Below are 27258 nucleotides of genomic sequence, written 5' to 3'. Positions count from 1 at the left end.
GCATCCTAGATGCTAATCATTACTTACTATTTGCTTAATAGTCAAGCTCTCATTTAAAATATTAAAGATATGCCAAAATGAATCCTTTCCAGTTCCAGGCTGGAAGTCTAATCCAAGCTCACCAGCATTTTTTCACTGCCTTTACTGAGCCTTCCTTCAAATGCTGAGTGCTCCTGACATTCTGAAGTGTCCATTTCAAAAATTTCCATTTGCATATTGAAAACCAGGAAGCCCTATGAGCACAGGTATATCCACATGTTCTCTTTTACTCAGAATGTATCACTAAGCTATAAACAACTCACATGCCATTTACATTAGCATAAATGACATTGTGAAGCCTCTAAACATGACTGTTAAAGCAGAAGTACTGAGAACCCTTTGGTGAGTGTAGCATGTAGTTTTCATAAGCAACATTTATAAAAGAGCGTTCAGGAAGAGGGAGCATGGTCTTTTGGGGCTGCTGCTCTCGGTGGTACAGAACACGTTTAATTAATGTCTCATGCTCCAGAACTCCTCTCTTTTCCAGAACAAAATCAAAATTATTTATTTGATAGACTGCAGTCATTTTATCTGCAAGTTTGTTGTAGCTTGATTCTGATCTGTGGGTGGACTTCTGTACCTGCTGCTGGATTTTGGCCTTAATTACAAAGATAAAGCAGATGGAGGAGAAAGTTGGTGTTTACAGTTTTCCATAGGACTTAATTTATTTTTCTGTTGTTTATCTCTGAGGTATTTTAGCCTACATAGTGTAAACTGTTTGCAGTTATTTATAACAACATTGAGGATGAACTTGCAGACTGAAAAGCTTGTAAGTCTGCCTCGATTTAGAAAAAAAAATAAAAAGATTTCATTCTTATACGTTCTGAAAGTTTGTTTTAGAAACCCATCACTGAGAACTGTGACCAGAACCTTTAGGCACAACTCAGTCTCTGCTATTAGAGCCTATCCTTACTGACCGGTGTTTATTTAGAAAGTGGAACTCAGTCAGAACTAAACAAACTCCTCTTCAACAGTACCTAAATATGTCAAATGTTAACTTCCCCATCTCTAGTGAAATCAAGATCTGTTCAGTTAAAATTAATTCAAGGTGAGGTGTGCCCAGTTAGACAGGTACTGTGGTGTGAGGGACTGCGTTGCAGCACAACGTGACTCGGTCTCAAGCGTCACGAGATTGTACGGTGTTATCAGTCCTGAATTCCATAATGCAGTGTCCAAGACAATTATCTTGCAATGAAAATTCAGAGAATTAAGAATTTGGGAGGCAGTGGTAGATACAACAGTACTTCTGCTCGTAACTATAGTCAGTTCTCCCTGTCCCAGCCCCACAAGGGCAATATAATTTTCTTCGTTTCTTGCAGCTCATAAACATGCTTCTCTTCACAACATACACCATATGCCACTGGAAAAGGGCTGTAAAGTTTTATAGATATATTTGAGGGTATTATAAAAGGATAATAAGGTAAAAACAATGCAAAGAAATAGAAATTAGAAATTAGAAATAGAAATTAGGCTGTGATAGTTTCCTTGCATTTGGTTTCTAATTGGCTATTACAATTATGAAGAGGTAGAATTCTTTTTGGGAGTTAAAGAAACCAAGAAGAAATGTGATTTTAGCTGTAACTGTAAACATTTGTTTAAATACGCATAGCTTCAGAACTTTGCTGAAAACTACTTAGTATTAGCTAATTTTGTATAAATCTGATTACTGATGATTTTTTTTAACACTCTCAATAATTTTAGGAAGATATTTTAGCCCAGAGATGAAAGTTTTCACTCATATATATTGAAATGTTAATTAATTAAGCAACGTTACAGTGAAAGATACAGTACAATGATGGTGACGACCTAATTACAGACAGTTTGTTTAATCTGAAATGAGTTTCAAACCAAAATCTGTCCCGTCTCTGAAAGCCCAGCAGAGAAAACAACATGATTTGTCTCGGTCATGCTGACCTCATGTTCCTGTTCAGAGGTGAATACTATACAAAATGATTGTTTAAAGGTAAAAGCAGGCAGCAGGATAATGGGCTGACTAGAGAAGCATAGTTTATCTATGTTCTCCCAGATAGAACTTCTGCACCTCAAAATTTCCATTCCAAATTGAGGGTATTTTTTCCCTCCAAAATAAGATGGAGTACTGTACATGTGAACTCTTCTCTTGGAAGTAGTCTCTCAGAAATCACAGAAAGAAATTCACAGTGTTTCAGTGCTTCTGCCACAACAGCCATAGTGGCTATTCCTGGCTCAGCTTACACGGTCGTCCTGCCACCTCCCACCCACCTTGCCATGAAAACTGTTGTCCTGAAGCCTGGTGGCCCTCATGTCCCGATGTTGACCACTGCATGTAAAGTGTGCTTTAAAAGAGAGACAAAAATGTTATGTTGTAGCGTTTGTCTGAGCTTAAGTTCTGGAGGAATTCTTGAAAGATAGCATTCATCTTAGTGGTTTTCACTGCAACCAAGCTTTTAGTTGTGAAGGGTGCTTGGCTGAAGTTTGATTTTATTTGTGCTCCTGATAGCTCATGTGTATGTAGAAACAGTAAGAGTCTTAGATGGCTACTCTAAGTTTTACTATGATCTATTACAGCTGATGGCATCTTAGATTATTTTTCATTCTATATTACAGCAATCAGAAACTTCAGATAAGCACTGAAATCTACTTTGCTTTGTCTCACTACAGGAGTACATTCTTCTCCACAACTTCAAAAAAAAAAAAAAAAAGACAGAGATAATATACACTGTTAATATATATTAAAATACAGCATGAAACCCATAGTACCTGCTTCTGACTTTCATAGGAGGATGCTTATAAAATGAATTAGACTGTTTTCCAGGGAAAACTTATGTCACACTGCTTGCGTATGAATTAACAGCAATGAAAGTGGTAAATTAAAATTGTGACATCAATTTCATTTTTAGCTCTGTTTTGCATTTATATAGAAGGATTTATTACTGTGATTTACCTTCCACTGTGAGGCAAAAGAAAGTATAAAGTAACAGCAGTTGTAATTATTTCCTAGAAAATTTTAGCTTGCAGCAAATTCTGCAGCAGGTCTGCTCAAAATCATGAGTTATGAGAAGCCCACCAGGCCCATCCTCCCTCCATTTCCTAGGCTGGATTCCCAGCATTTTCTGACATGTCACTTCAGCAGCAAGGTTCAACACCTATTAAAGGGAAGATCCATCTGCCATCTCAGGTGAAGCACTAACCTCATTTAACGCCTCCACTTTTTCTGCATGTTTGCCTTTCCCCACCTCCCAGCATGAGATAGAAACTGGGATGGTGGTTTGCATGGAAGCCCTAGGTGGGCTATCCCAGAACAGAATAGCAAAGCAGGTCTCATTCTTTTCTTCAGCACAGTCAGTACCAAAGATCCTTTGCTTCTTACATGTTAGCTTAAACCTCTTTTTATAATACAGCTATCCGAAGTGACTGAGGTGGCACAGGGGCATGTCCTAAGCAGTGGCACAAGTTCCCACAGAATTTAAGAATCAATTAGTGCTTTTGCCTTTCATGCTGAGAGTAAAAGGAACATTTGCAGCTTTGCCTTATCTCGGTAGGAGCATATCTGCACTGCTGCTTGCTTTTCTTTTTACAGGAAAGAAATTAGTAAAATCTTACCAAACAAAATGTCTTGTCCAGTACCCAAAGAATGGAAATGAGAGAGCAGGTGAGCCATGTAAGATAGGTGGAGCTCATTACTTAGCAGACACTATTGTAATGATGAAGGCAACACAAAACCTTCAGAAGAGGAGACAACAGTATGAAACAAGTGTCCATTTTATCTCATTTCTTTTGTCTTCTGAAACAGTCATGAGAGGCAGACGCAAAAAACCTAATTAAACACCAAAAGGAAATGAAAATTAGTTCCCTGTTCCATTGCCCAGGCTGATACTGTGCACACTCAATTTGTACTATTTCCAGAAAAAAAAAAAAGTAAGACATTAGACCAGAATTCTCAAAGTATTTCTTATTCTTGAAGAGATAGAGTAGGTGGCAGGTCTCCTCCTCTGATATCATCCATATTCCTGGTATTGCCATTTGGACCTGCCAAGCGTTTGGCATAGCTCAGATCTGTTTTGCTGTTATAAAAAGGAATCAGTGAGCCCCCACCATTACTCATTTCTACGGAGCAAAATATTAAAAGACTTCAAAGCAACTTTTTTCTAAGGAAAAAATAGCGGATTATATTAGATAAACTGAATTCTCATAGAAGGAGGCACCAATGCTACATTTCTTGTTTTTGTTTTTTCTTCGCTTGGAGATCAAATTAGGATATTACTACCTTTTGATCTGTCTGTCCCAGTGTTAGTGTCAATGATACCTATGTGAATGTGCCCTAAAGAAAACCTAATAGCATACTGATGATGCTTTGCTTCCTAATTAAAAGTACACTGGCTTTATGCAGATTGTGCAAGGAATCACTTGTGTTACTTGGGAAACTGAGTACCTTAAGGACACACCTGGTGCAAGAGCTTACTTTAAGACTGTACTGAAGATATATCTCAGATTTTGAGTGCTGAAACATTGTTTATTTTCTTGTTTTTATTTTTATTTGTTGTTGATTTTGCTTTTATATTTGTTTTGAAAAGAAAAAAAAATGTTGTTAGTACTTCTCCCATTTTTAAGGATAAAAAACGTGCCCTTAAATGTTAAAAACTGCAGTGATGTCTATGTTAAACAATTCCACTCTTGGACTTACCTTTTATGTTATGCATTAAGTCTTGTGAGTCTGGTTCCAGCAAGTCCCTAATGACAATGAATAGCATTTCTTGAAACTAGTTGTATGTTACAGTGTTTTACTTCAATCCACCTGGGCACTGACATCAGAAGTGACTAGGTTCCTATAGGCACCTAGCTTCAGAAACTAGAGAGATGTCTGCACTTTCAAATTAAATGTGCCCGGGAATATTCCTGGGTACCAAGACCAGCTGGCACCATGCAGCCTGTGCCAATGATCAGAAGCTGTTAGTCTCCAAAGCAGGCTGGCTTCAGGCAGGCTGCCTGCTGGGAGCAGCTCCTGGAGCATGCTGACTTCCAAAGCCTCTCTAGGAATTGCTAGGATGCTGATTGCGAGCACAAGCCACAAGCAGGCAAGAAAACGTTTTTGTAACACTTTTTTAGGATAGATGACAGAATCCTTTAGCCCAGGAACACTTCCAGACTTGTTTACTACTGTGAATATAGACTGAGACTCTTGCAAAAGTATTCAGGAGAGAGAGAAGGAGAAAGGGAGAGAGCAGTGATTATGGCAGTATGTGTGTGGGCACGAACAATGGACAGATGGACATAAAAGTGAGCTATATTGGGCATTTGTGAAAATTGCACTGGGAAAAAGAGCTCTCACAGCCCGAGGCTCCAAAATCAAGAAAACCAGTGAGAATTTTTAGAAGCGTTCCAGAAATATCTGCTATCTAAAATAAAATAGAATTTAATGTAATGTAGTATATGTGTGACTAATACACATATTTATGTATGATGTGACTAATTCAAGTATGGATAGTCTAGAAAAACTATAGCTCACTACCTTCCTAAATGGAATAAGACAGCTAACCCCTGAATTCATTGCATCTTAATGGATGAACTCAGCTTGTAGTAAGTAAGAGTAGGACAAAGTTGCAGTAATTCAAATGAGAGCCCTCAGAAGCTATTTTTACATTAAGAAGTTGTGCAGACAAATAGAAATGGAGTTGCAGAATGAAATGGGTGCTTCTATAGACTGATGTCCATATAGGATGTGTTTCAGAGGGGTTTTACTGTGTTCTAGCTCTAGTCTGGCCTCCTGAGCTAAATGCCCATTAGTAGCTGGAGCTCATTTTTGGTGTACAGCTGCAGCACACATTCAGGTTTCATTTAATCCAAAATAAAATCCAAGTTTGTGCTCTCTGAGACTGCTCTGCAGAGAGAACCAAAGCGCAGTATGTGGGGATAATCAGGACATTCCCTTCAGAAGTGTACACCTGATTTAAACTGAACCACTAATGTGGCGGCTCCTGGAGAGCTCATGCAGCAGTACCACAGCGATGCAGAGCTAATGTGAGCAATTAGTGAGCAAGCCAAGGCCAGCCATCAGTGGAGCAGAGGCAGGAGCTGTTAACCACAAAGAAAAGAAAATGTTTGCTTAGACCAGGAAATACGTTGTGCAAGCATAAATGCATTAGCGCAAAGCAGAGAAGAAAAGCCTAGGATTCTGTTGGTAGTGGTCTTGTATATGGAATTCTTTGGACTGGCAAAAAAAATTGTTTTGCCAGAGCTTGCTTACAATAGCAAAATAAGTAAATAAACAACAACAACAACAAAAAAACTGACTCAAAAAATGTACTGCTGAACATATCTGGCTTTGATGCACTACAAAACAGCAGGAAAAAAAAAAGAAACTTTTGGTGCTATTTGCACAAGCGTGAACTTTAAACTGAGAGCTGCAGCACAAAAACAGAGAAGAGACTGAGTGCCAATTGGCCAGTCAAACATCTGTAAATGTTAGATAACAGAGATTTCGTGGGTCTTTTGTGAGAATTTACAACTGCAGAAAAACAAATACAGATTACTATTATGCAATACAACAATCAAAATAACCACAGAACAATGTAAATTATAAGAACAATACCAAAGAAAAGTGAACACATTAAAATACCAGGAAATAATAACACGCAAATACATTACTTTTAACTAATCAGGAGAATGAATGAAGTGTGCGGCTAAACTGGGGCAAACAATTCATAAAAGTCACAAGCAAAAAGCCAAAAAACTTAAATAGGTAGTGAGCTGTAAGATCCCTGGAGCAGTGCCTGCATGGTGTTTTAAAGGTCTAGCACATCTTATAGGCATAGAAGAGCTGGAAATGCATACAGACAGTAGAGCTTCAGCTTAATAGAACATCCCCTGCACTTGGAGAGGGAAGTAAGGAGGACATGCATCTCATTGCTGAGGTTTTCCAGAGCCACAGGTGATATGGGAGGCAAGACAGCTGTAACAAGAGGAATGTATGCATATTTGTAAGCAATTCAAGCAAGGCATTATACAAACCTGCAGGCTACCACTCACAAAAGTAAAAGCACTATCAGTTTCTGATGCAGCACTAAAATATTTGTGAATCCATTAGATGTAAGAATTAAAGAAAGTAACTACCTCATGTACCTTTTGAGCACTCTTTGGGGATGATACAGGTGGAAGAAAAAGTAATCTGAGATCAAATCTGTTGTGAAAAAGTATCACCAGCATAAGTAAGAAGAGCAAACGGAGCTGACTGAGATTGCTGCCATAGCTGTACAGATGCAGAAACAGAACAGCAAAAGCTGTAGCTGATCATGATTACAATCTCATCTATCCGCTTGAAATGACCAAGGCAATAAATCTAAAATGGAATAAAATGAGATGAAATTGCATTTGACTCCTGGAGCACTGGGATAATTGCTGACCTCCCAGAGGCTATTACCTAGCTCCTAAAAAGTAAAAACCATGCAGGATAGACCCACGCCTGAAAATGGATAAGTCAGTTTGAAGATTAGTAGGATTCATAAACCATCTCACAGAACTATTCCAAGCTTTTCAGATCCGTACAATCTCCTGAGGTGATTACTAAACAAAACCAAGCTATGAAAATAACCACTGTAATTCCCTGAAGTCTTCTCACATATTACAGAGTTGTACAAAATATCCCACAGTGCAGCTTTGCAGCATGCAAATGCAGAGGGCATTTTATCACAGGATGCAAGGTGCTGGAGGCACTGCTGTTTGAGGGAGGTATACAGCAAAACAGTACTGTTGAACAAGAATGTCAGATCTTCAAAGTAATAGAAACAGAGAAAACAAGTAAATTCAGCATAAATATTATTTAAGCCAGGTATTTGTTGGTTTGAGGCAGGGGCTACAAAGAACCCTGCTTGAGTCAGGCAGTGATTTAGTTCATGCCTATCAATCTTTCACGTTGGCCATATTTGCAGGGGGACATCCCATCAGCCTCCTGGAACACTGCAACCCCACAGGGAAGTGAAAGTCTACAATACCTAATTTGGGCCACAGCACCTATATCACTGAGCAAAAGTGCCATTGTGCATCTGTCAAAGCTGTGCTGGGACAGAATCCTCCATTCAAAAGCATGACTGTATACTGGGGAGCATTGAGCTGTGTATTACCCTTCAAGAAGCATAGGCCTAACAGAAAGGAAAGGCATAAAGACCGATTACATTCTCAATAGATCTGGGGGAAAAGTAGGGCAATTGGCTTTCAAACAGCAAATCTCAGAACCTGACCTTTGCTGCATCAGTCAGACTTCTGTGTCTTTATAGACATCTTGCAGCAATTCCTGCAGAAGGAGTGGTTCCCCACTACCTGAACTGCACTTCAAAACTGTGGAGCATGGGCTTTCTGGTTTATTCATGCAAACAACCAGGAGATGTAAATCTAGTTCACTCTGAGCTCTGCTGTCACTATCATCACCTTGCAGCAAGTCAAATGGTAAAACTGTGTCAAGAACTGATGTTTCCAAGACTTTTCAAGAAACCAGCAAAGAGCAAGACATCTTCCAGTGGAAAAATGCCACTCACAGAGAGAACTCACAGTAGCATGATGCTGTACTGATATCAAGACGCATGTATACTTCATTGTCTGTTGCCTCATGAAGCATTACAGCTAGTAGTGGTGAAAGAAATAACAAAAAAAAAAAAAAAGAAAAAAGAGGAAATCTAGAGGCTAACAAGAAACAAGGATTCCACTAATATCAAACCTCTCCCTGAAAATAAATCATGGAGTTGAGCACAAGCCACCCACATTGAAGAAACCTTTTAATTTGTCTAAAGTAGGAGTGGGTGAACATATTTTCTAGTGTCGCCCCGCGTGTCTGCAGACGATGAGGTAAAGGAAATGGATAAGGGGGCAGTTTCTTTTCCAGTGCCTGGCAGCAGAATGGAACAAACTGATGAACAGCCTATTGAAAATCTTTATAGCTGACTTGTGAAATTCCACACTGCTCCAACAGCTGTGTGAGAGGCAGTCTGTGCAGAAAAATGCCCACCCACACTTTATGCTGCTAGCAAGTCACATTTGTTGCAGTATTGATGGTGACAGACTAATCCTCTAACCCAAGTTGCCAAGTAAGTTGAGTTCTGCTTTTTTTTTTTTTTTCTAGTAATAAGTACTAAGTTTTTTTGTGATGTTTCCCAGGTTAAAGATGAATACTGGTTATATTCATGTTTAATAATGCCATCTCAGCTGAATGTAACTGAGGAATGTCACAACAATGAGCTATCTTAGTCCTGCATAAACACATTTTTGTGCAGAAAATTTGGAGAACTCTGCTTCAAAATAAGTGGTTGAAAGAAAATCATCCATATGGAGAAGGATTAAAAGTTGGAGTGAGGTACCCTCTCTCTCTCTCCCTCTTCTGACATTTGAGCTCAAATGAACATTTGTCTGAGTCTGCAGATAGCCTGAAATGATGGCTGAGGTACACAAGCCACTTCATCAAGTCACATTGGAGCAGGCAGTGCTTGAGGTGGCAGTGGTAGCACAGGAGATGTATGGGACATGGGGGTGCTGCTGCTGCCCAGCTGAGCCAGATCCATCTCCAGATGTCCTTTCCAACCTCTACAATACTATGATTCCTGCTCTCCCTCACAGCTTTCTCCCTCAGCCCTTCCCCTTCAGCAGGTGCTCCAGACACTTCCCATTGCCACAGAGCATTGGAAGGCAACCCATGTGGTTTGCTACCCTGCACATCTCCCTGAGTACCCCACTCCTGGCACACCCCCAGTGATAGGAGGCAACTTGTCCTGCTGTGCTGTACACCTCATCAAAGCAGTCTTCACGAAAAGAAAGATGTTTGAGAACAAACTTATTGCTCATGCAAGGTCACTCACTGCATCTTTTCTGGAGGCAGGAAATGTTCCCATCCTTCTGGAGGAGAAGCAACAAATCTCCCTTGTGGTGACTGCTCCTGCCTTGTAAGCCACTGAGACCAAAGCTCTCCGAGGAGCTTTATCCATCAGAATACACAACACCTCTATAAAATACAGAGGAAGAAAGGTGGGCACACAGAAGACATGGATTATCTATAATAATATAAATTATGTCATCTGTGACCTTTATAGCAGCAGCCCTGTTGTAGGCAGCATTAACGTACAGAAGCTGAACTAAGAAAATTTTGTTTCCCTTTCTGTTGTTTTTTTTTTTTCACAGAAATAGCTACAGATGACAGTTTTGAGCTGTAGATTGTAGATAGGATCACTATAAATGTAACTCCCTGCATGCTTTGAGTTCAGCCGTGTGCAAAAGCTTTTTTGAATCGGGTAAGGAGTTTCTTTGAAATATAAGTTAGTTACATCATTTGTTGTGCAGTACTGATCCCCTTGAGCTGCAAGGAAAAAGAAAAAAGAAGAAAGAAAAATTGGTATTTTATTCAGGGAGCAAGTTAGATATAATATTACTTTTAAATAGTTTACCAATGATACATTTGTAGTTCCTTTTAAAAGTTTAAATAACTTGGTATGATCAAAATTTTTTATCCTCAGTTTCTTTTGGTGGACCATTCCAATTTTGCAACCTGGGTATATTCTGCTTTTTGGGTTGTTTTTTAGTTGTGTTTTTGTTTTTTAATATCAGGAAATTTATTTTCAAAGCTGCTGGTAGGTCTCATTCAAGCCAGAACACCCGATCACCTCATAAAAGGACATTCAACATTTTCTCCAGTTGACTCATGTGGAATATCTAGGTGTGGAAGCACTGAATATTAATGCCAAAACTATCTGTATTATGACTCGTAGGATGAAATTTAGTGAGCTTAGATTACTGAGGTGATGATAAAAATCATTTTATTATTGAGTGAATGCTTTAAAAGACATTGGTGGTCTTCTTGGTCTTAACTTCAAAAATTCACTAGAGCTCATTTATCTGAACTGAGTATGTCACGCTTAAATTAGGATTTTGTGAGGTAGAGATGGAAAGATTACTGCGTGAGAGATGAGCGATGGAAAGCATAGCAGTCTGTGCAGAAGGAGGATAAGCACTGTAGTTCCTCTCACAAGAGAAGGATTACAATGAAGCTGAAGTTTTAGAAGAAATTATTAGTAAATGTTTGCATCTAATTGATCTATTAATACAATAATATGTGAGTAGATTTGTGCTGTATAATCTACCAGAGAAAAGTGGTAGATACATTAAAATGATGCTCTGTTTACAGTTGGTAAATTGATAATAAATTTGGAGATTCCATTTCAAATAAATAAAGAAACAAATCTGCAGTGGATCCGGCAATGAAAAAAGTGTGTGCTCCTACCTCTTGTGCAAGCTTAGCTGTGCTAGCAGAAAGTATTGAACAAGTAAACTTGCAAGTAAAATACAATGAATAACGGTGAAAATGCACTTTGCTTTGTGCCCAGTGACAACAGTGGTTATTTTACTGAATAGACTCAGAACTTCACAGAGTGGCTTTCAAAATCTTGGATTCTTCCAGAAGCTGGAAGAGATAGTGCTGGTCACTCCCTCTGCCTGGTCTCTCATTCCCCTGATAGCACAAATTTCATAGGCATGGCTTGTTAAACTGTATGTTGTTTTACAAATGTCCCTGTTGCAAACATAGACTTTTACTGTGTAAGCTGCAGAGTCTGCACTCAGGCTGCACGGTAGCATCAGGTAACTCAAGGAACTCTTAAACAGGTTTGCATGGGCCATAAAAGCACTTCAGATGCAGTTTCACAGTTCTAGAAATAGGGCTAGGCTGCTTCTGGTACCTGTCTAAACCAGAATTAGCAATGTCTGCTAAATACAGCTCCACTCACCTTGCTGGGCCAGCATCTCTGATTGACAGGTCAGTGGGTAGCCACCAAGGCAGCTGTGGTGGCAAGAACATTCATGCCTTCTCATAACTGTAAGGAAAGACTTATTTTTTTCCTTCTAATAGCCCGGCTAGACTTCAAAGGTTCTTTGAAAGGACTAAGAAAACAGACAGCCTTTAGGTACTGCTGGAGTTCAATCTCCTCAGTAAATGTACTCCCAGAAGAGGATGGTTAAACCCAAAGAAGCAGATCATTTTGTGGTAGTTCTGAAAAGCTCAATTACCAGCCAACCTGGAGGAGAAAGCAGCTAAGAGGGACTAGCAGTGTCATTTTTTTGGGGGTGATCAGATAATTTATAGCATTGATATGGGAAGCACATGAGTTGAAAGTCCAGATATAAACACTATGATATATACATGCACATGAAAATCTTAATGCTGGACTGATGTATTCTTATTTCTCTGCCAGTAGAAGTAAAAAATCTTATTTGCACCAAGTTTTTTCCACCACTAAGGCAGCTGATATGGATCCACATTTTTTAAACACATTTGAATAGTTGTATTTTCTCACCCGTCAGATATTTGCTAATAGCCATTCTGCTGACATCTTTGTTATGGTGCTGCTTAGCTGACAGCACTTCACCTGCATAAATGGGTGGAAAGTCCTTTCTTCACATGTCCAACAAACTGGAGACAAAGTGCCTGCCAATGTTTTAATTTCTTTTGCATGTACTGGTTAGAGAGTGAGAAGAATGCTTTCACTCCACTGTGTCATGAATATGGTAATGTATGGAAATCACAGAAAGCAGGTACTTAAGTTAAGCACATACTGTACTACAGGAATCCCTGATGAATTCAAGGCTCTTCTGTTTAGAGAAGATGTTGTTGTCTGTTAAGTGACAGACTGCCAGATGTTCGTGAAGTAGCACAGAAATGTGTATCAGTATCTTTTCTTCAACCCAGAAGGTAGCATTTTCCTTATCATCTATGTCACCCTGGCTTTTGATTGTAAATGTCTAAGCTTGCTTCAAATATTAACTCCTTTTTGTTTTATTGATGAATATTTCATGACAGAAAGACTTCAATATATTTGTAGAATATAAGTTTTTGCTGCACTATAATTCTAAAATCTTTTCCTTTGCTCAGTGTAAGCTTCTAAAAACCAGGCATCTGAGGCAGAACATGAAGAATAATTTGTTGGTGATTCTGAGCCAGTAGAGAAAATTCTGGCAGTGTAAGAGATGAAAGAAGAAATAATTGTTATTTTAAATAATGGTTTTATCAGGATGTTCAAGCATGGTACCATATATCTACTGGTGAGGTGACATCTATGTTTTCCTAGAACACATACTAATGTAGCACTTAGTCTCAGAATTACTGCAGGGCTGGGGGTTCGCTCACTCACTTCAAATAATCGTGGTTTAAAGAGTGGACTGAATAATTGAGTAACCGAATGTGTCATTAATTACAGAGTACTGAGACAGAGCTGTTTACAAAGCAAATAAAAGTTCCAAGGTAAAGAATCAGCATAACTGAAAGGCAGAGTTCAATTTTTTTTTTCTGCAGAAATATTCTGTATTTCTTCCGTGGGCTTTTCTGCATCATTAAAGGCAGTGGTACCAATAATGACTCATCTCTAAGCAATGAGAACGCTTTGATACAAGGGCCAAATTTTCTGCTGGTCCAAGAACCTCTGTCAACTGAACACTGACAGAGACATGTCCTGTCTTTCCCACAATCCATTGCCTGCCTGTGTGCCATGGGAAGGCCCCTCGTGGGATTCCCACTGGGGGTTGGTGGTGTGTATGCGGATTTGACCTGAAGTCTGCAGGCATCTGGATGACTCCTACATGGCATAGGCTCTTCCCCAGAAGTAGATGGGAAGGTCCCATCCATTAGAACTGTCAGGCCAATGCAGAGCAGCCATTTAAGAGAATTTAGCTTTGACAGTCTGAAAGAGTAAGAACGTCTAAAGGAATAAGACCCAAAAGCTTCATTTTCTCCTTTATGTTGTTAGCTTTCATTAGTTGAAGATTTTATGCAGTTAGTTGAAAAGTTTGTGCAAAGCGTTTTCCTCATATATCTACAAATATGAAATGTATGTTATTCACCACATTCTCTGAAACAGATTTCTGCTTTTGGCTTTACTGTTTAGCTTTCCAGAAGCAGCTCAAGGTACTTGACAATGTGACAAGATTTTGCTGTTATTATTGCTGTTGTTTGGTACTGGGACTTAGTGTTTCCTAACTCTCAGGAAATGTTAGGGTTGTGTTTTGCTGTATTCTCAGAGAACAAGAAGGCAGATATCACATCAGAAAACTTCAGCAAATGTTTTTGTAAAGTTGCAAGAGGCTGGAGGCAGACCACTGGAAGGGGAATTGTTATGCAGGGTAAGGTGCAGTCAGGGCCACGTGTACATGCAGCATGTAATAAGGATTTTAGATTTATGCAGACATTTTGAGTACATTTGACTTTGGAAAAAAAACAAATCTGAAGGATTCAGAAGCAACTTGAATAATCATTAAAAATGAAACTGCTTTCTCTGGAGTGCCATATACATCATATACATAAAGTTTTCCACATGAACAAATGGAGGTCACACCTTACTAAAACCTTCGTGCTGAGGGCTTATAAAATGACCCATACAAACCTGATTTAAATTCTCGTAGCTTCTGGGTGAGGGCAGCTGTCTACCTTGCTTAAATGTTAATGTTTCCCTTATCTGATTGCCTTTCTGTACCATGCTCCCTGTTTCAGGGGTCCTGCTTCACCTATTACCCCCTTGAAAGCTATTCATTCTTGTCTGCAGTTTTCATAATTCTCATTGTGTCTAAGGCAGTCACCTGCCTGAGAAAGCTCCCAAGATTTTTCCTTCTTAGCTTTTACCCTCTCAGCTGTTTATTACTCCAGTTTTCCAAGGCCAGGGAGATGTATACCTGTCAACCCCAGCTTCATTATCCATCCATTTGCATAACTATGGAGTATGTGGGCCTTTGCTTGGTATGTCATTATTGCAATGAGTATAGAGTATTTCAGTACATCAGTTTGAACTTTTTTTAGCAATTTGTCTTGTCAGACAGTTTTCAGTCTTCATTCCTGTTTTCATCTTTTTTCCTATATGCAAGCAAAAACATCTACATTTGAAAAACATGAAGTTAAGTAAGACAATTTGGCTTCCATTCTACCTGCAGATTTATGAGAGACATCACAGCTTCCCTTAAAATTATTTTCAAGTTAGAAATGCACAAGAGGAATTTAGAAAATGAATGCATACACCTCTTCATACCTCACACAGGAGGCAACATCAGTTTAAAAGAAACTTAATAATGACATTACATTCAACATGAGAAATTCTTTAGACATGAGGGAAATAGTATTTTTTAAAACCTGTCGCCTCTTGGCTAAATGGTACTGCTATCCCAAATTCCCATGTGCCTGTCATTACACTTGTCTCTGTAAGTTCTTTATTTACTTGTGATAACTTCTCCCTGAAAATCCCTTTCATGAAAATTACTAATTTGCAACATTCTTTTCTGTGCCCCATTTCATTAGCAGACATGAGTGGGAACTTCCAGAGCACTGGAGGAGACTTGCTCACTGTTGTTTTAGTATGGTACAACCCTGTGCCAGCTGAAATCTGGGTTCTCTAACAGCAGGTATCATCCAGCCCCACAGCAGGAGACATCTCCTTAGTAAAGAACTGACAACTACAGCATGGGGACATAGCTGGACTTTTCCAGAATAAGGGGAATATTAATTTCAAATTTAGATATAAATTCTTGGTTGTCTGAGGCATATTGCACTGCCCTGTTCACTGGCCTGTTCCACCTCTAATTCAGTTACTCTACTTGCTGGTGCACTCATAAAAATTACAGCTATCTGAAGTGAAAGATACTCTCTAGTTTTTACCATTAAGAAATAAGCACTTTTTTTAGTTCATAATATGCTCAATTACCTTTTGATTGATCCATGAATAAATTATAATCAAAACAGACTTATTCACCTTAAAGCTCTCCTGGCTTAAGGTTTCATTGTTGATTCATTATGTTGTCAGTTCTCTATTGGCAGGATAATGCTTTTTTATATCTGGATGGAGACGGTTTTAGTGGAAGATACTGTTATCTTTAAATGAGGAGGATTTAGCTTTTCTGGTGAGAACAAATTCATCAATGATGAATCCCTGGAGAAACTACTGAAACAAAAATCACAATGTTGCTGAAGATTTATACAGTTCATTAGTTAAAAGGCAGCTTTTGGAAGTCTTTAGCAGGGAGGGTTGGATTTTTTTTCTGTAAAATATTTCAGTATAATATTTCAAGCTTCCAGATTTGTGATAATGCAGTTATAAACAATGAAACAAAGCCACTTAATATATTTATTTTGGCTCCATTATTGACGTTATCCTCCCCAATAGAAACACATTAAATTATGGCTATATAGAGACAGATGGATACAAATAATGCAGCTATAGACATCATTGATACAGATATATAAGCAGACAAGAATTATCTAATTACTCTGCTTGTTGCAATCTTCTAAACACTTGCTGTGATCCACATATTCATACTGTTGTTTCTTCTTCTAGGCAGATGTTGATGTGACAAAGATAACACTGTACAGAGTTTAGTGACATGGAGATAAGTGGGGAAAAAAATCAAGAGATAGAGCAGAAAGAATTAAAAAGCAAGCAGGGATTTAAAATCACCAAGTTACTGTGCTTGTGCTTTCACTGGGAGTTGTGCAATTAAACCCTCCATGTGCTTTGGAAGATATTCCCTACAATGATTAGAGGTGATTTAATTTTAAAATCTCTTAAATATCCAGGTCTTTAGCAGCTATTTCAACATGTCTTCACTTCTGTTATACCCTGTACTCACTTCATTAAAATACTCCTCCCCATTTGTCTCTAAAATGCTCAAAACTACAGGTCTGAACAAGATGTCCCATCAGCCCCCTCCATATCCGTGCATTACTCATAAGGCAAACCTTCAGTAAGTCCTTTCCAAGCTCCTGTGGCTACGTTTTCATGTATTATTTATTGTTATAGCAAATATTACTGCTTTTCAGTATTGTTGATGAAATTTGGCTTGGTTGTTGATGAACCATCAGACTCTAAACAAAAATAACCAGATCATTTGTATGGGTGCACAGTCATCTTCTGTTAAGACAGTAGAAGCTCATTGTGTAGGCCCAAGATGGGACTAGGATCTAAGTTTTTCATTAATTATTTTACATTTCATTTAATCAATTTATTGATGGAAATACAGCAATGCACAGCAAAAATTCATGTGGATGTTAGTACTCTAAATAAATCATCACTTCACTTAGTTTGAAAAGACTGTTTTTATATAGTTTAATTCAACTTTTATGTCATTACAAAACACCTGAAGTGGTATGGTTATGGTACTGATGGCATCGGGCGCTTTTCAAAATGTCTGTGATATGTAGATTGCTCCAGAAGTAATGCCTCCTCCATATTTCCATGGAAACTACAGCAGCTACAAAAAGCCCAAAGCTAACACTATTTGATACAGCAAAATCTCAGCTACAAAATGCTATTTTTAAATATAGTCACCACTACTAGCTGCTCATTTTCACCACCAATGAACAAGAACCTGCAGTGTTCTTTCTGTTTCTGTGTGAGCATTCATAGGACCAACCTGGAGCAGATTTGGTGAACTCTCAACTTTGCCACCATCATTTCCAAGGCACTGAAGCCAATACTCAGCTCGGTACACATATCCCTGGTTGTAATCCGCTGATTCATGCAGTTTAGCTGATTGAAATACGCTTCAACTTGTGGTGTCACACTTTTGCATGGTCACCCAGAAAATGGCTTGTCTTTCACGTCACTGTCACCACTGCTGAAATGCACAACTCACCATCTAACTGTGCTCACGTCCTCTGTTCGGTCTCCATATACATTTGGCAAGCATCAATGAAAGTCAATGTGCACCATTTTATCCTCAGTGAGGAATTCAGTAACACACTTTTGCTTAATACACACTTTCACATTAGACATAATTCTGTCAGGCTGCCCCTCTGCTGCCACCTTTCACATGGCAACAACAAGTAACAGAGTATTGGTGGGAAAGTTCAGCCTCTACTGCCATATTCACCTCTTACATTGTGGGCCTACATAATCAAATAGGAGGTATTACCTTTGGAGCAGACCTTGTGCATTCCAGCTAATGGTTGTGTCAGATGTAAAAATCTGTTTCTTAGAAAAATAATTCATTGTCTTTGTCTATTATATCTATTATTTTTGTCTATGTAATAAAATGGGTAGTTTTTTCTGTACTTATCCTCAAATCACCAATTTTATTTCAATATTCTCAACATTTGTATCTGTAGAAAGTAGGAAATTGTGTATACATGAAGAGAATCGAAAAATAATGGCTTTATTCTCCAGAGATTTGGCTGTACTTCCCAAAGTTGATCACCAATCAGTCATGCCTTGAACAAACGTCTTTTTTCTTTACTATTTCAGTTAAGACCTCAGCAAAATTAGTTTTGTTACCTATTCTTCATTTCAGTTCGTGGCTAGGCAGGGAAAAGTCCAAATATGCTTTGTGATCAGATTTGCTTCTTTCTCAAGCCAGAAGTTGTTGGCATCAGCATGTACACTACAGAGAGAAAATGGTGGCACATTTACTGCTTGTTTGTAGCCAGAATGTTTTTAATTGATGCAGCCTATTAATTTTAACTATCAACGTTTATATTTTTTTAGATTTCTGATAAAAAAATCTTGTGTTTTTTTAAGGTTTTTATAAAGAATCCAGTCTTTGTTTGTGTACTTGAGAGCTTCTTGTTTAGACTGAAATTAGAATGATCTTTACTTCTACTCATTTTCCTTATAAAAATAATTATGTTTCTACTTACTTACATTACTTTGGTACATAAGACCACTATGTTACCACTGTTTGCACTAATATTTTAAAGCTCGCTTCAAGCTATCCCAGAACTTAATATTTCCAAGAACCTGAATCACAAATTTATGGCAACTGAACAGAGAAGGTGGACTTTTTTATATATTTAAGGAAGCCCTTGAACATGACATAGGAACAAAGTTTCCATTGAACAGGCAAAAAAACAAAAACAAAAACAAAAAAAACCTTGTACTATTGGGCAAAATTAGATTATAGTTAGATTTGGGACATATGGGTTCTGGGGTCTGAAGCATCACCTCATTTCTGGTCTTGCATTTACCTAAGTTGAAAGATTGTCCCAGAGTATGGCTCATTCCCAGCCTGCAGCAGGTCTCCTTTGGAAAACACCATGAGACTGAAAGTTCTGGCCTGAAGATAAAAATCTGTTGCAGCCACAGACCAAGTCTGGGAGAAGGGAAACATTTCAAGGACCTCGCTATTGGTCTGTGTGCCAAAAGCCTAGCAGCTTATTTGTCATTACAAGAGGCCTGAGGTCCCATTGCTGGGTATCCTGACTGACAGCTCATTGTGGATTTTTTCTCCTATGGAGCAGGGTATCTGGATTTACTTCATTTTAAAAAATAATAATTTCTAAATTTTTAAATAATTCTGTTCTTAAAATTCACATTGAAATTCCCTCCTTAAAAATTGATAACCACGGCAGTACTGTAACTTGTTTGATATGCTCTTTGAGGTTGTATTATTAGTTAGAATTAATGCTAGCAACTACTGAGGCTATGTATCTCCTGTTACTACCTGCTAGTTTCTGCAGTGCTGCAGTAGCTTCTAAACAGGCTTTAGTTAGATGGATAAAATACTTTTTGCAGACTGAGGAACTAGTTTCAGGACAGGAAGGGCACGATCTGTTCCATCAAGAAAAAATCTACATTTTCTACCATTATTTATTCACCTAAATATATGATTGTGGCCCACTAGTTTTCTCTGTATGTGTATATGTATATGTCAACAAAAGGACTTATTCTTTCAGGAATGTGGGAGTTTGGCAGGTTTATGAAATCTGAACAAGCACTTCCATGTTCTTGGGTGACACGCGAATTTTTCAATTTGGAGTAATTTTCCTCTAGGATTTGTTTAATTGGGCTCAAGGATTAAATGTCGCAGAAAAGACTACAAGTGTTTCATAGAGATAAGTGATAAGATTAGAATGTGTTTCTGTTTATTTGTTAAGCCTTACTTTGATTAGCCTGTTTGTGAGACTTACTTTGACAGGGTGAGACAACCTTATGCTATCAGAACATGAAATACAGGTTTGTATGCTTTTAAAATGCACAGATACATCTAGATAGTTATACAAATAGACTCAAACACAGCTAGAGCCCTTCTAAGAAAACTGATAGTTTTGTGATACCTTTCCATATACTATAGAAATGAAGTTACATATTTGAATTATTTAGCATGATACATTTTTATATATAAGCAAGTATGCAATAGGGAAATAGAAATCTGTTGGATGCTGACATGCAATTCAGCTATTTTTCTGCTGCACCATATTAATATTTTAATATTCATTATAGATTTTCAAGTCAGATCCTGAACTTCATGGTTGATTTTTATTCACTTCACTCTGGTACAGTCCCACTGCTTTTCTTTTCAATTTCCTAAGTAAGAAGCAAGTCACACTCAGCACTCACTTAACTGTGCCTTCTTATTAAGTATATTAATAATGTTTCCTGATTTTTACTTCAGAAACTACCCAGTTTTGGGCCTTACCTGGAACAACGCAAAAGAATTATAGCTGCGAACAAGATCAAACTGAAGGAAGAAGGCACAGCTGTGGTGCTTCCTGAAAAAAAACGTTTCATTCCAAAGAAGCCCATTCCAGCAATCAAGGTAAAAAAATAATAATAATAAAAAGTATGCTTATATGTAAGATGTGATCAGCCATCAGGTGGTTGACATGCACAGACATTTCTAGCAGTTTGAGTTAGTTATTACCTCTTTTAAGCTTCTTAGAGGGCATCAAAGACAACTGTTTATGCAGACTTTCTGGCTTATAACCAAAATCGATGGGAAATGATTTGTGATGTACATATATAAATTTTCTTATTTTTTTTAATCAAGATATTCAGGCAGTAGAAAAGTGTTTGTAGAACATTGTGAATGCCTTGAAAAATGAAGTTGAATCATTAAAAATTTCTCTTAATTTGAATACAACGGTATGCGTTTCATCTTGCACGACACTTCTTGATTATTTGTGATGCATTAAACAATCCCATCTCTCACGTAGGATCAGTGGGAAAGGTTTTGGTTTGATACACATAAAAGCTGAGTCCTAGGTTTTCAAACTGAACTTTCAATGTTGGAAGATGTTTGTCTAAGTAACTGATCCACCCTCTGCAATGAGTAAATGTCAGGATGAAAATAAAACCTGTGCCCCCATGCATAGTCCATCCATTGGAACTTTTTCTTTAAGTAGCCAATAAAATTAAATGTCATCAGCTAATCATTCTAGGTGTACACCTTAAAACCTACTTAAACATCCAGTTTTAACAGGAAAAAAAATCAGGCAAAAATAATCAAATACAAGGAAAAGTTTTACCAGAAGTCTCCCGTAGGCTCTGTTATGAAGCCATGTGGAAATATCTGCTGAACTCATTAACTGTCTTTATCAGATATGGAGGAATATCAGATATTCACAGATAGGTAACTCACTGTGTCATAAGTCTTGCATGAATTCATGCAAAAAATAAGGCCAAACATGAACTACACAGACAGTGGCTCAAAATACATAAGTCCCAAGGAAATTCTGCAGCATTTACTGACATGTGCAGCTTTCTAAGCTAGGTGCTAGGACTGAAAAACAAGCTAAGGAGAATTTTTCTGGTATCTTGTTTAATCTCAATTATTTCCTACTGCTGTAGACCTCCCTCACTCCTGGACAGATCATTTTGGTATGAGCCCTGATATTGATAATTTCTCCCTCCCTTTTGTGGAGAGCTGCCCTTCTTTATGTATGTGAAAAGTCCCGAAGAACAGCAATGTACTTTTTTTTTTTCCCTACACTAAGATGAACATTTTCAAAGCCTACTTGACCTCAGAGGTTTTATGGTTCTATTCTCTTTGCAGAAGTGTATTGATGTAGGAGAAAAGAGAAAGAAGAAACAACAGCCAATAACTGCATTTTCAATGAGATAGTGTGCTTCTGAAAACAGCAGAAAATGAAAAAAAAAAAAGCAACCGATACTGTCCAAAAGCAAATAAACTGAATGATGGAAAAATTTCAGCAAGAGGGAAAAACAGACATAAAGACTTGAAAAAAACATAAATAATAAGTCGAGGTCAATAATTTATCATGCCCAATTCCAACTACAAAAGCAAAAGAAGACCCAAGCAGTCAGAGACAGGTTAAAAAGAAGAATAGAGGCCTTACTGTAGGGAAAAGGAAAACGAATTCCTCAAAACAAAAACTTTTGTTCATAAAGGCACTGAATACTTTTGTGTGTGGTGACTGTGAGGAGTTTGACAGACAAAGAAATCAGATCTTTCTCACACCTTCATTTAAATTAAACAAGACTGAAAAGGACTATAGCAATTAGAAGAAATTTGTTGACTGATGACAGCCTTAGTATCTCTTTAGAAGGTTATGTTTTAATAATGATGAAAAAAAATTGCAATGAGAGTTGTCCACTAAGAAATAACAGAATACCTGGATTTTGCTTGATGTTAGAGAGCTTGTCACTCTACAAAAGGATGCGTTGATAACGTTTATTATTAAATGACCCATCCGTAACATGTTGTGGAAAAAATCTGCCAGGAAGATTGAGAATATTCATTACAGAAGCTGAGTGAAGCTTACTGAAAAAAGGTGACTTATCTGATACCCTTCCCTGATCAGGTATTCTCTGCAGAGAGGCAGATGAGCTCAGAGTTGAGTGATTTATCTGTAGCTGTCCTAGAAGTAGTCACATTTAGAATTACAAATCCCGAACTGTCTCCAAGCAGTTCTGTCTTGGCTGACCCTCTGGACAGCAAGGAGAATACATTCTGTTAGTTCAGACTGGGGTATCAGGGCAGTGGGAATGGTCAGCGCTAATAACTAGTCCCAGCCCAACCCCAGTCCTGTGCAGCAGTGGTATGGCCAAAAGCTGAGAGCACATAAGAGTTAGATGCCCATGGAACAGCCATAACCCTTGGTTTGGTGGGCTGCACTTTTTCAGGGGTGCTGCAAATTTCCTGATGGCTGCTGTATGGGAACTGTTGAATCACAACCTGAACCGCTGATTGATACCTGAGGCGAGCACTGAGTCAGCCACAGGAACGGTGGTGAAGGCAATTCACTGTGTGACTGGAAGGGATGGAGTCTGGCTCCACCTCTCCCAGACTCCATTTAAGGGCTGACCACCACTGGGGAAGGATCTCTTGGAGATTCATCTCCTGTGGAGTTTGAGGGGGAGTCTCAACCATCAGTGATAGGTGAGCCTTTCCTAATTTACCAGTTGTCTTTATACCATCTGGATAAGCCATACAAAAATATACTGTCTACCTTCATTACTTTGTGTGGGTACTATTCTTTCAGGGTATTCACCCTACACTTGCCCAGAACTCCTTCATCTGTCTGATCTGCTGTTGGGCTGGTGATATGTAAATTCCAACATTTGTTTAAATTCCACATCCTGCTAAAATGCCCTTTTTATAGACTTAAAAATCCTCTGAGATTATCCAAAATTTAATTAAATTTTTGGCTAGCTTCCCCCATGGCTTTTCTCTTTATTTTCTCTATTTTTCAATATTAGTCAAAACAGCATACTTTGATACTCAGCAGAGCTGTTTCTTCTTTTCTCACATTTCTGTACTTCATACGGTGGATATGTGCCCTGGATCTTTTTTTTTTTCTATTGCACTTCTGCACAGGTCCCAGGTTCTTTAATCTCTATTCCTTATATAACTTCTGTGGTTAATTTCTTTGTAATCTAGTTTCTTGCTCTTGAGAGCCAAAACCATTACCATTTATCTGACTGTTTATCCCTTTTATGCTTCACAGTCCTGTCCTTGGGACAGACTGCTGCTTGTAACCAGCAGACCTCTACTTCTGCTTATCTAAAGATCTCTTTACTTTCCTTACCTGCTGTTGCTGTCAGATTTGAGTGATCATTTCTCCTGAACATGGTGGGATAAACTAAGATTTTTTTTGCTGAATCAAAATATGGAATAGGAGGATGAGCACTTCTGCACCCCTTGAACTTGCTGTATGGGATGCTCACAGTGCCTGCATTGTGTTGTGGCCTTTTAAATGGAGACTAGAGTAGGACTGTGATGTTTGGAGTCTCTAGAGCATGGTCTTTTTCAGTGTGGTCTGTGTGAATCTGGGTGAGTTATGCTTAAACTGTGAATTGTATTTACAAATATAGGTTTACTAACATGATGGGTAATGAAATGCTAATCTCAATTAAATGTTTGATACACGAACATTAAAAATACAGCTATAGTAATAAAAGTGGCGTTGTAAAAATAATATCCTACAGAACAGATCTGCTCCTTGCCTATACTCAAAACCACATCTGCTTAGCTTAGTGACAAAATGAATTTTTTCTGTACTCATTAGTAACATAAAACTAATGGATTCTGCTCTGATTCTCTCCATAGCAACTGAATTTCCTGCCAGTTCCATTTACAGGACTAAATTCCTCTCCCACTTCATTCAGTACAGTTTTGTTGAGAAGACTGGGACAGCACAGCAGTAACCAATTGAGTGCTCTAGGTCCCAGTGATTGCAAAGGTATAACTTAGGGCAAAATTCAACTTCCAGATTTTTTCCTCATTTTTTTTTGTTAATTGCTGCTGGTAATGCATAAGCCAGAAGCACACAGCTTGATGTTCAGAACCTGGCTTCTGTTTGCAGGTCTGGCATTTGGCCAAAAAAACCCCATACTGTAAACATTGCAAATTTGATCTGGAGGCCATTGAGATATACCAAGTGTAGAATCCCATAGTGCCATTTTATACAGTCTCTTATTGGAACAAAACTGCACTTTTAGACAGTGAAAGCTGATTGTTTCTTGCTGCACTGTTTTTGTTCCAAACATTAATGATTTGATGGGAGCAAGAAACTCAGAGATAGCTTGAAATGCTGTGAAAAAGTGCACCTGCAGAATATCTTTTAAGCACCGGTGTTATTTTAGTCAATAAAGTCTTCAAACTTTGCAAATGGGTAAAGATGTGCTTTCTCCTTGAGAGAAGGAAGTATATAAAAGACACAGCATCCAGAAGCGTAAATGAGCAGTAAATCATTGACACAGTCATTTGAAATCACTTTCTAACCTCCAAAATGTCATCACCCTCCCTGTTTGGGTTTCTTGGTCCCTGAAAGAGTATTTTGTGAGCTGTGAGAAGTGAGACTTGCTTACAAATTTAGAAATCACCATGTCACATGCATTGTTTTTGCTCGTCCCTTTGTATGTTTATAGCTGGAAAAATCTGTTCTGATCGTGTTCTTCTAAGTAACCATTTCCTGAGCTTACCTAATGGTATCCTAAATTTTGGACTGTTTCCATTCTTTCCCCCAGCTGCATCTCTGGAAGGCCATTAACTACCTCACTCCTTTCCTGCTTGAAAGAAACCTTTTCTAATTTTCTGCTTTGAATTTATTCATTTCTGGCTTATAATCATGCGTTCTTGTGCCAACATTGTTGTTTATCTTAAATAGCTCTTTTCCTTCCCTGATGTATGTATAAAGAGACATCATATTCCTGCTCTGCCTTCATCTTCCTAGGCTAAACATCTTGTTAGGCTTTTTTTAATCTTCTGTTGTAAGCAAGGCCCTACACCCCCGGATTATATGAGCAGCCCTTCTCTGCAACCTGCTAGAGCTTTGGCTTTTGTAACATCCAAGCCACATTTAAAGTATGCTGGATTCACATTTGTAACTCCCTGAGAAAACTGTTAATTACCTATGCTGTTTAAATGTCTGCCTTTGTTAGATTAAAAAGCCCTTCACTATCAGGAATCTCCCTGTGTAGATAATTTTAAAATGTGAGCAGACAGTGGAAAGCTTCTCCTCTGTATGTTGCACAGGTTTTATATTGTTGTTTCAGTTCAGAAAGACAGAAGTACGGTCCCATACTTGCAGACAACAAATCTATTTGTGGCACGCTGTGTGATGTTTGGGAGCTGTATACACAAGAGAGAAGCTTATAGGATACATAGTATTGCTGAGGGCAGTAGATCACAAAGAAACCTCTAACGGCTATGGTACAGAGAAGCCTACATGAGACTTGAAACAAACAGGAGCTGAATTCGACAACTACAATTTTTTAACAGATACAGACTTACTGCAGAAACCTGAGAACTATGGCACCCTGAAAACTGCTGAACAATTCCCAGTAAATCCATTCTCTTTTCTGAGAAAGAGAAAGAAAACATGGGAGCACGAGCAGCTCCTAAGGAATTATGTTTGATTGAATTACTGTTCATCAGTGGAGGTACGGAAAAGGGCTGTGTGTTCAAGCTTAGCCCTTTGCAATAGCAAAGTAAAAAGTATTAGCTTAAACACTTTCAAAGTAGTTAATTGACCTTTTACAGTGGTTTAAGCAAACAGATTTTACTCCAAATTTGCAGTGAATTTGGCCCATGCAAATAATCAGCTTGCACAGCTCTGTTGATGAGTGCTAACTCATTAAGCTGTGATGACTTGCTCACTTGCAGTCGCCTGTCCACACTCATCGTGCTGCCTTAAGCAATGTGCCATAGACATTTTATGCTGGAAGAGCATTAATGTTCTCTATGTGCTGAAGGGAAGAACTGGAAGGCTTTCATCACTGGATGAATGAAAACAAGGTATTTCACTTTGTGCCAAATCCTAACTTGCTTAGAGACAACATTTGAATATTTCGGGGGAAAAAAAAAAAGTGTTATTTCCCTATCATTCTTCCTAGGTTTAGGATATGGCTGAATTTCCTACCTCTGCAAACATTAACAGCAACCTCATAGATCCTACCATTGCATCCAGTGAGATATGAAATTTATCTTATAGTGTAAAGTCACTATTGTGACTTACATGATGAAGGCCAGGCAGACACAGCCAATGTTATAGGCTCTCAGCAGTCTCAGGAAGAAAAGGATGAACCAACATTTATACTTAATCCATGTAGCAAAGCTTTTTTTTAGAATTAACATCGATAAAGCTGTGTTACCTTATTTTTCTGATGTGGCATAGGAAGGATTAGTGATGCTTAGTTCTTTGGAAAGTAAGCCTACCCAGAACAACATATGCAATGACAATTCAAGGCACTGGCATCCATATCTTCTTCTACTTGAGAACTGAAAGCTACAGTGAGCACTGTACGTGGTTTCAATTGATATTTTCACTACAGTGCTAGTAGACACTGAAAACAGTTGGTAATCTTTTGTTTGTTTGTTTGTTTTTGACTGAAAGGAATAAGGTAGCTATTACTTTCTCAAAAAATATTGAGAAACAATATGAAAATAAATTCTTATGTTTCTTGGCAATGAAAGACAAAAGGTAAATATTTAAAGCTTTTAATTCTAGGTAAACTTGTCTGTGATTCATATTTGGCTTGATCTCTGGCATTTTTCAATTGA

At 38.2% G+C, this 27258-nt stretch overlaps 1 protein-coding gene across 1 annotated transcript in view; it reads left to right on the top strand.

The window, feature by feature from the left end:
- The window catches only part of DPYD (dihydropyrimidine dehydrogenase), a 318162-nt gene that overhangs the window by 285930 nt on the left and 4974 nt on the right, over positions 1–27258 (top strand). Inside the window, exon 21 of the mRNA XM_065742081.1 lies at positions 20407–20550. Coding sequence (XP_065598153.1) covers positions 20407–20550 — 144 coding nt within the window. The remainder of the gene's footprint in view (positions 1–20406; positions 20551–27258) is intronic.

Source organism: Cyrtonyx montezumae, unplaced genomic scaffold, assembly GCF_038088225.1.
Source record: "Cyrtonyx montezumae isolate F1298 unplaced genomic scaffold, pur_monq_1.0 scaffold_1, whole genome shotgun sequence".
Lineage (NCBI taxonomy): Eukaryota > Metazoa > Chordata > Aves > Galliformes > Odontophoridae > Cyrtonyx > Cyrtonyx montezumae.
The sequence above is the reverse complement of the archived record's forward strand: the minus strand, read 5'-3'. Positions and strand labels throughout refer to the sequence as shown.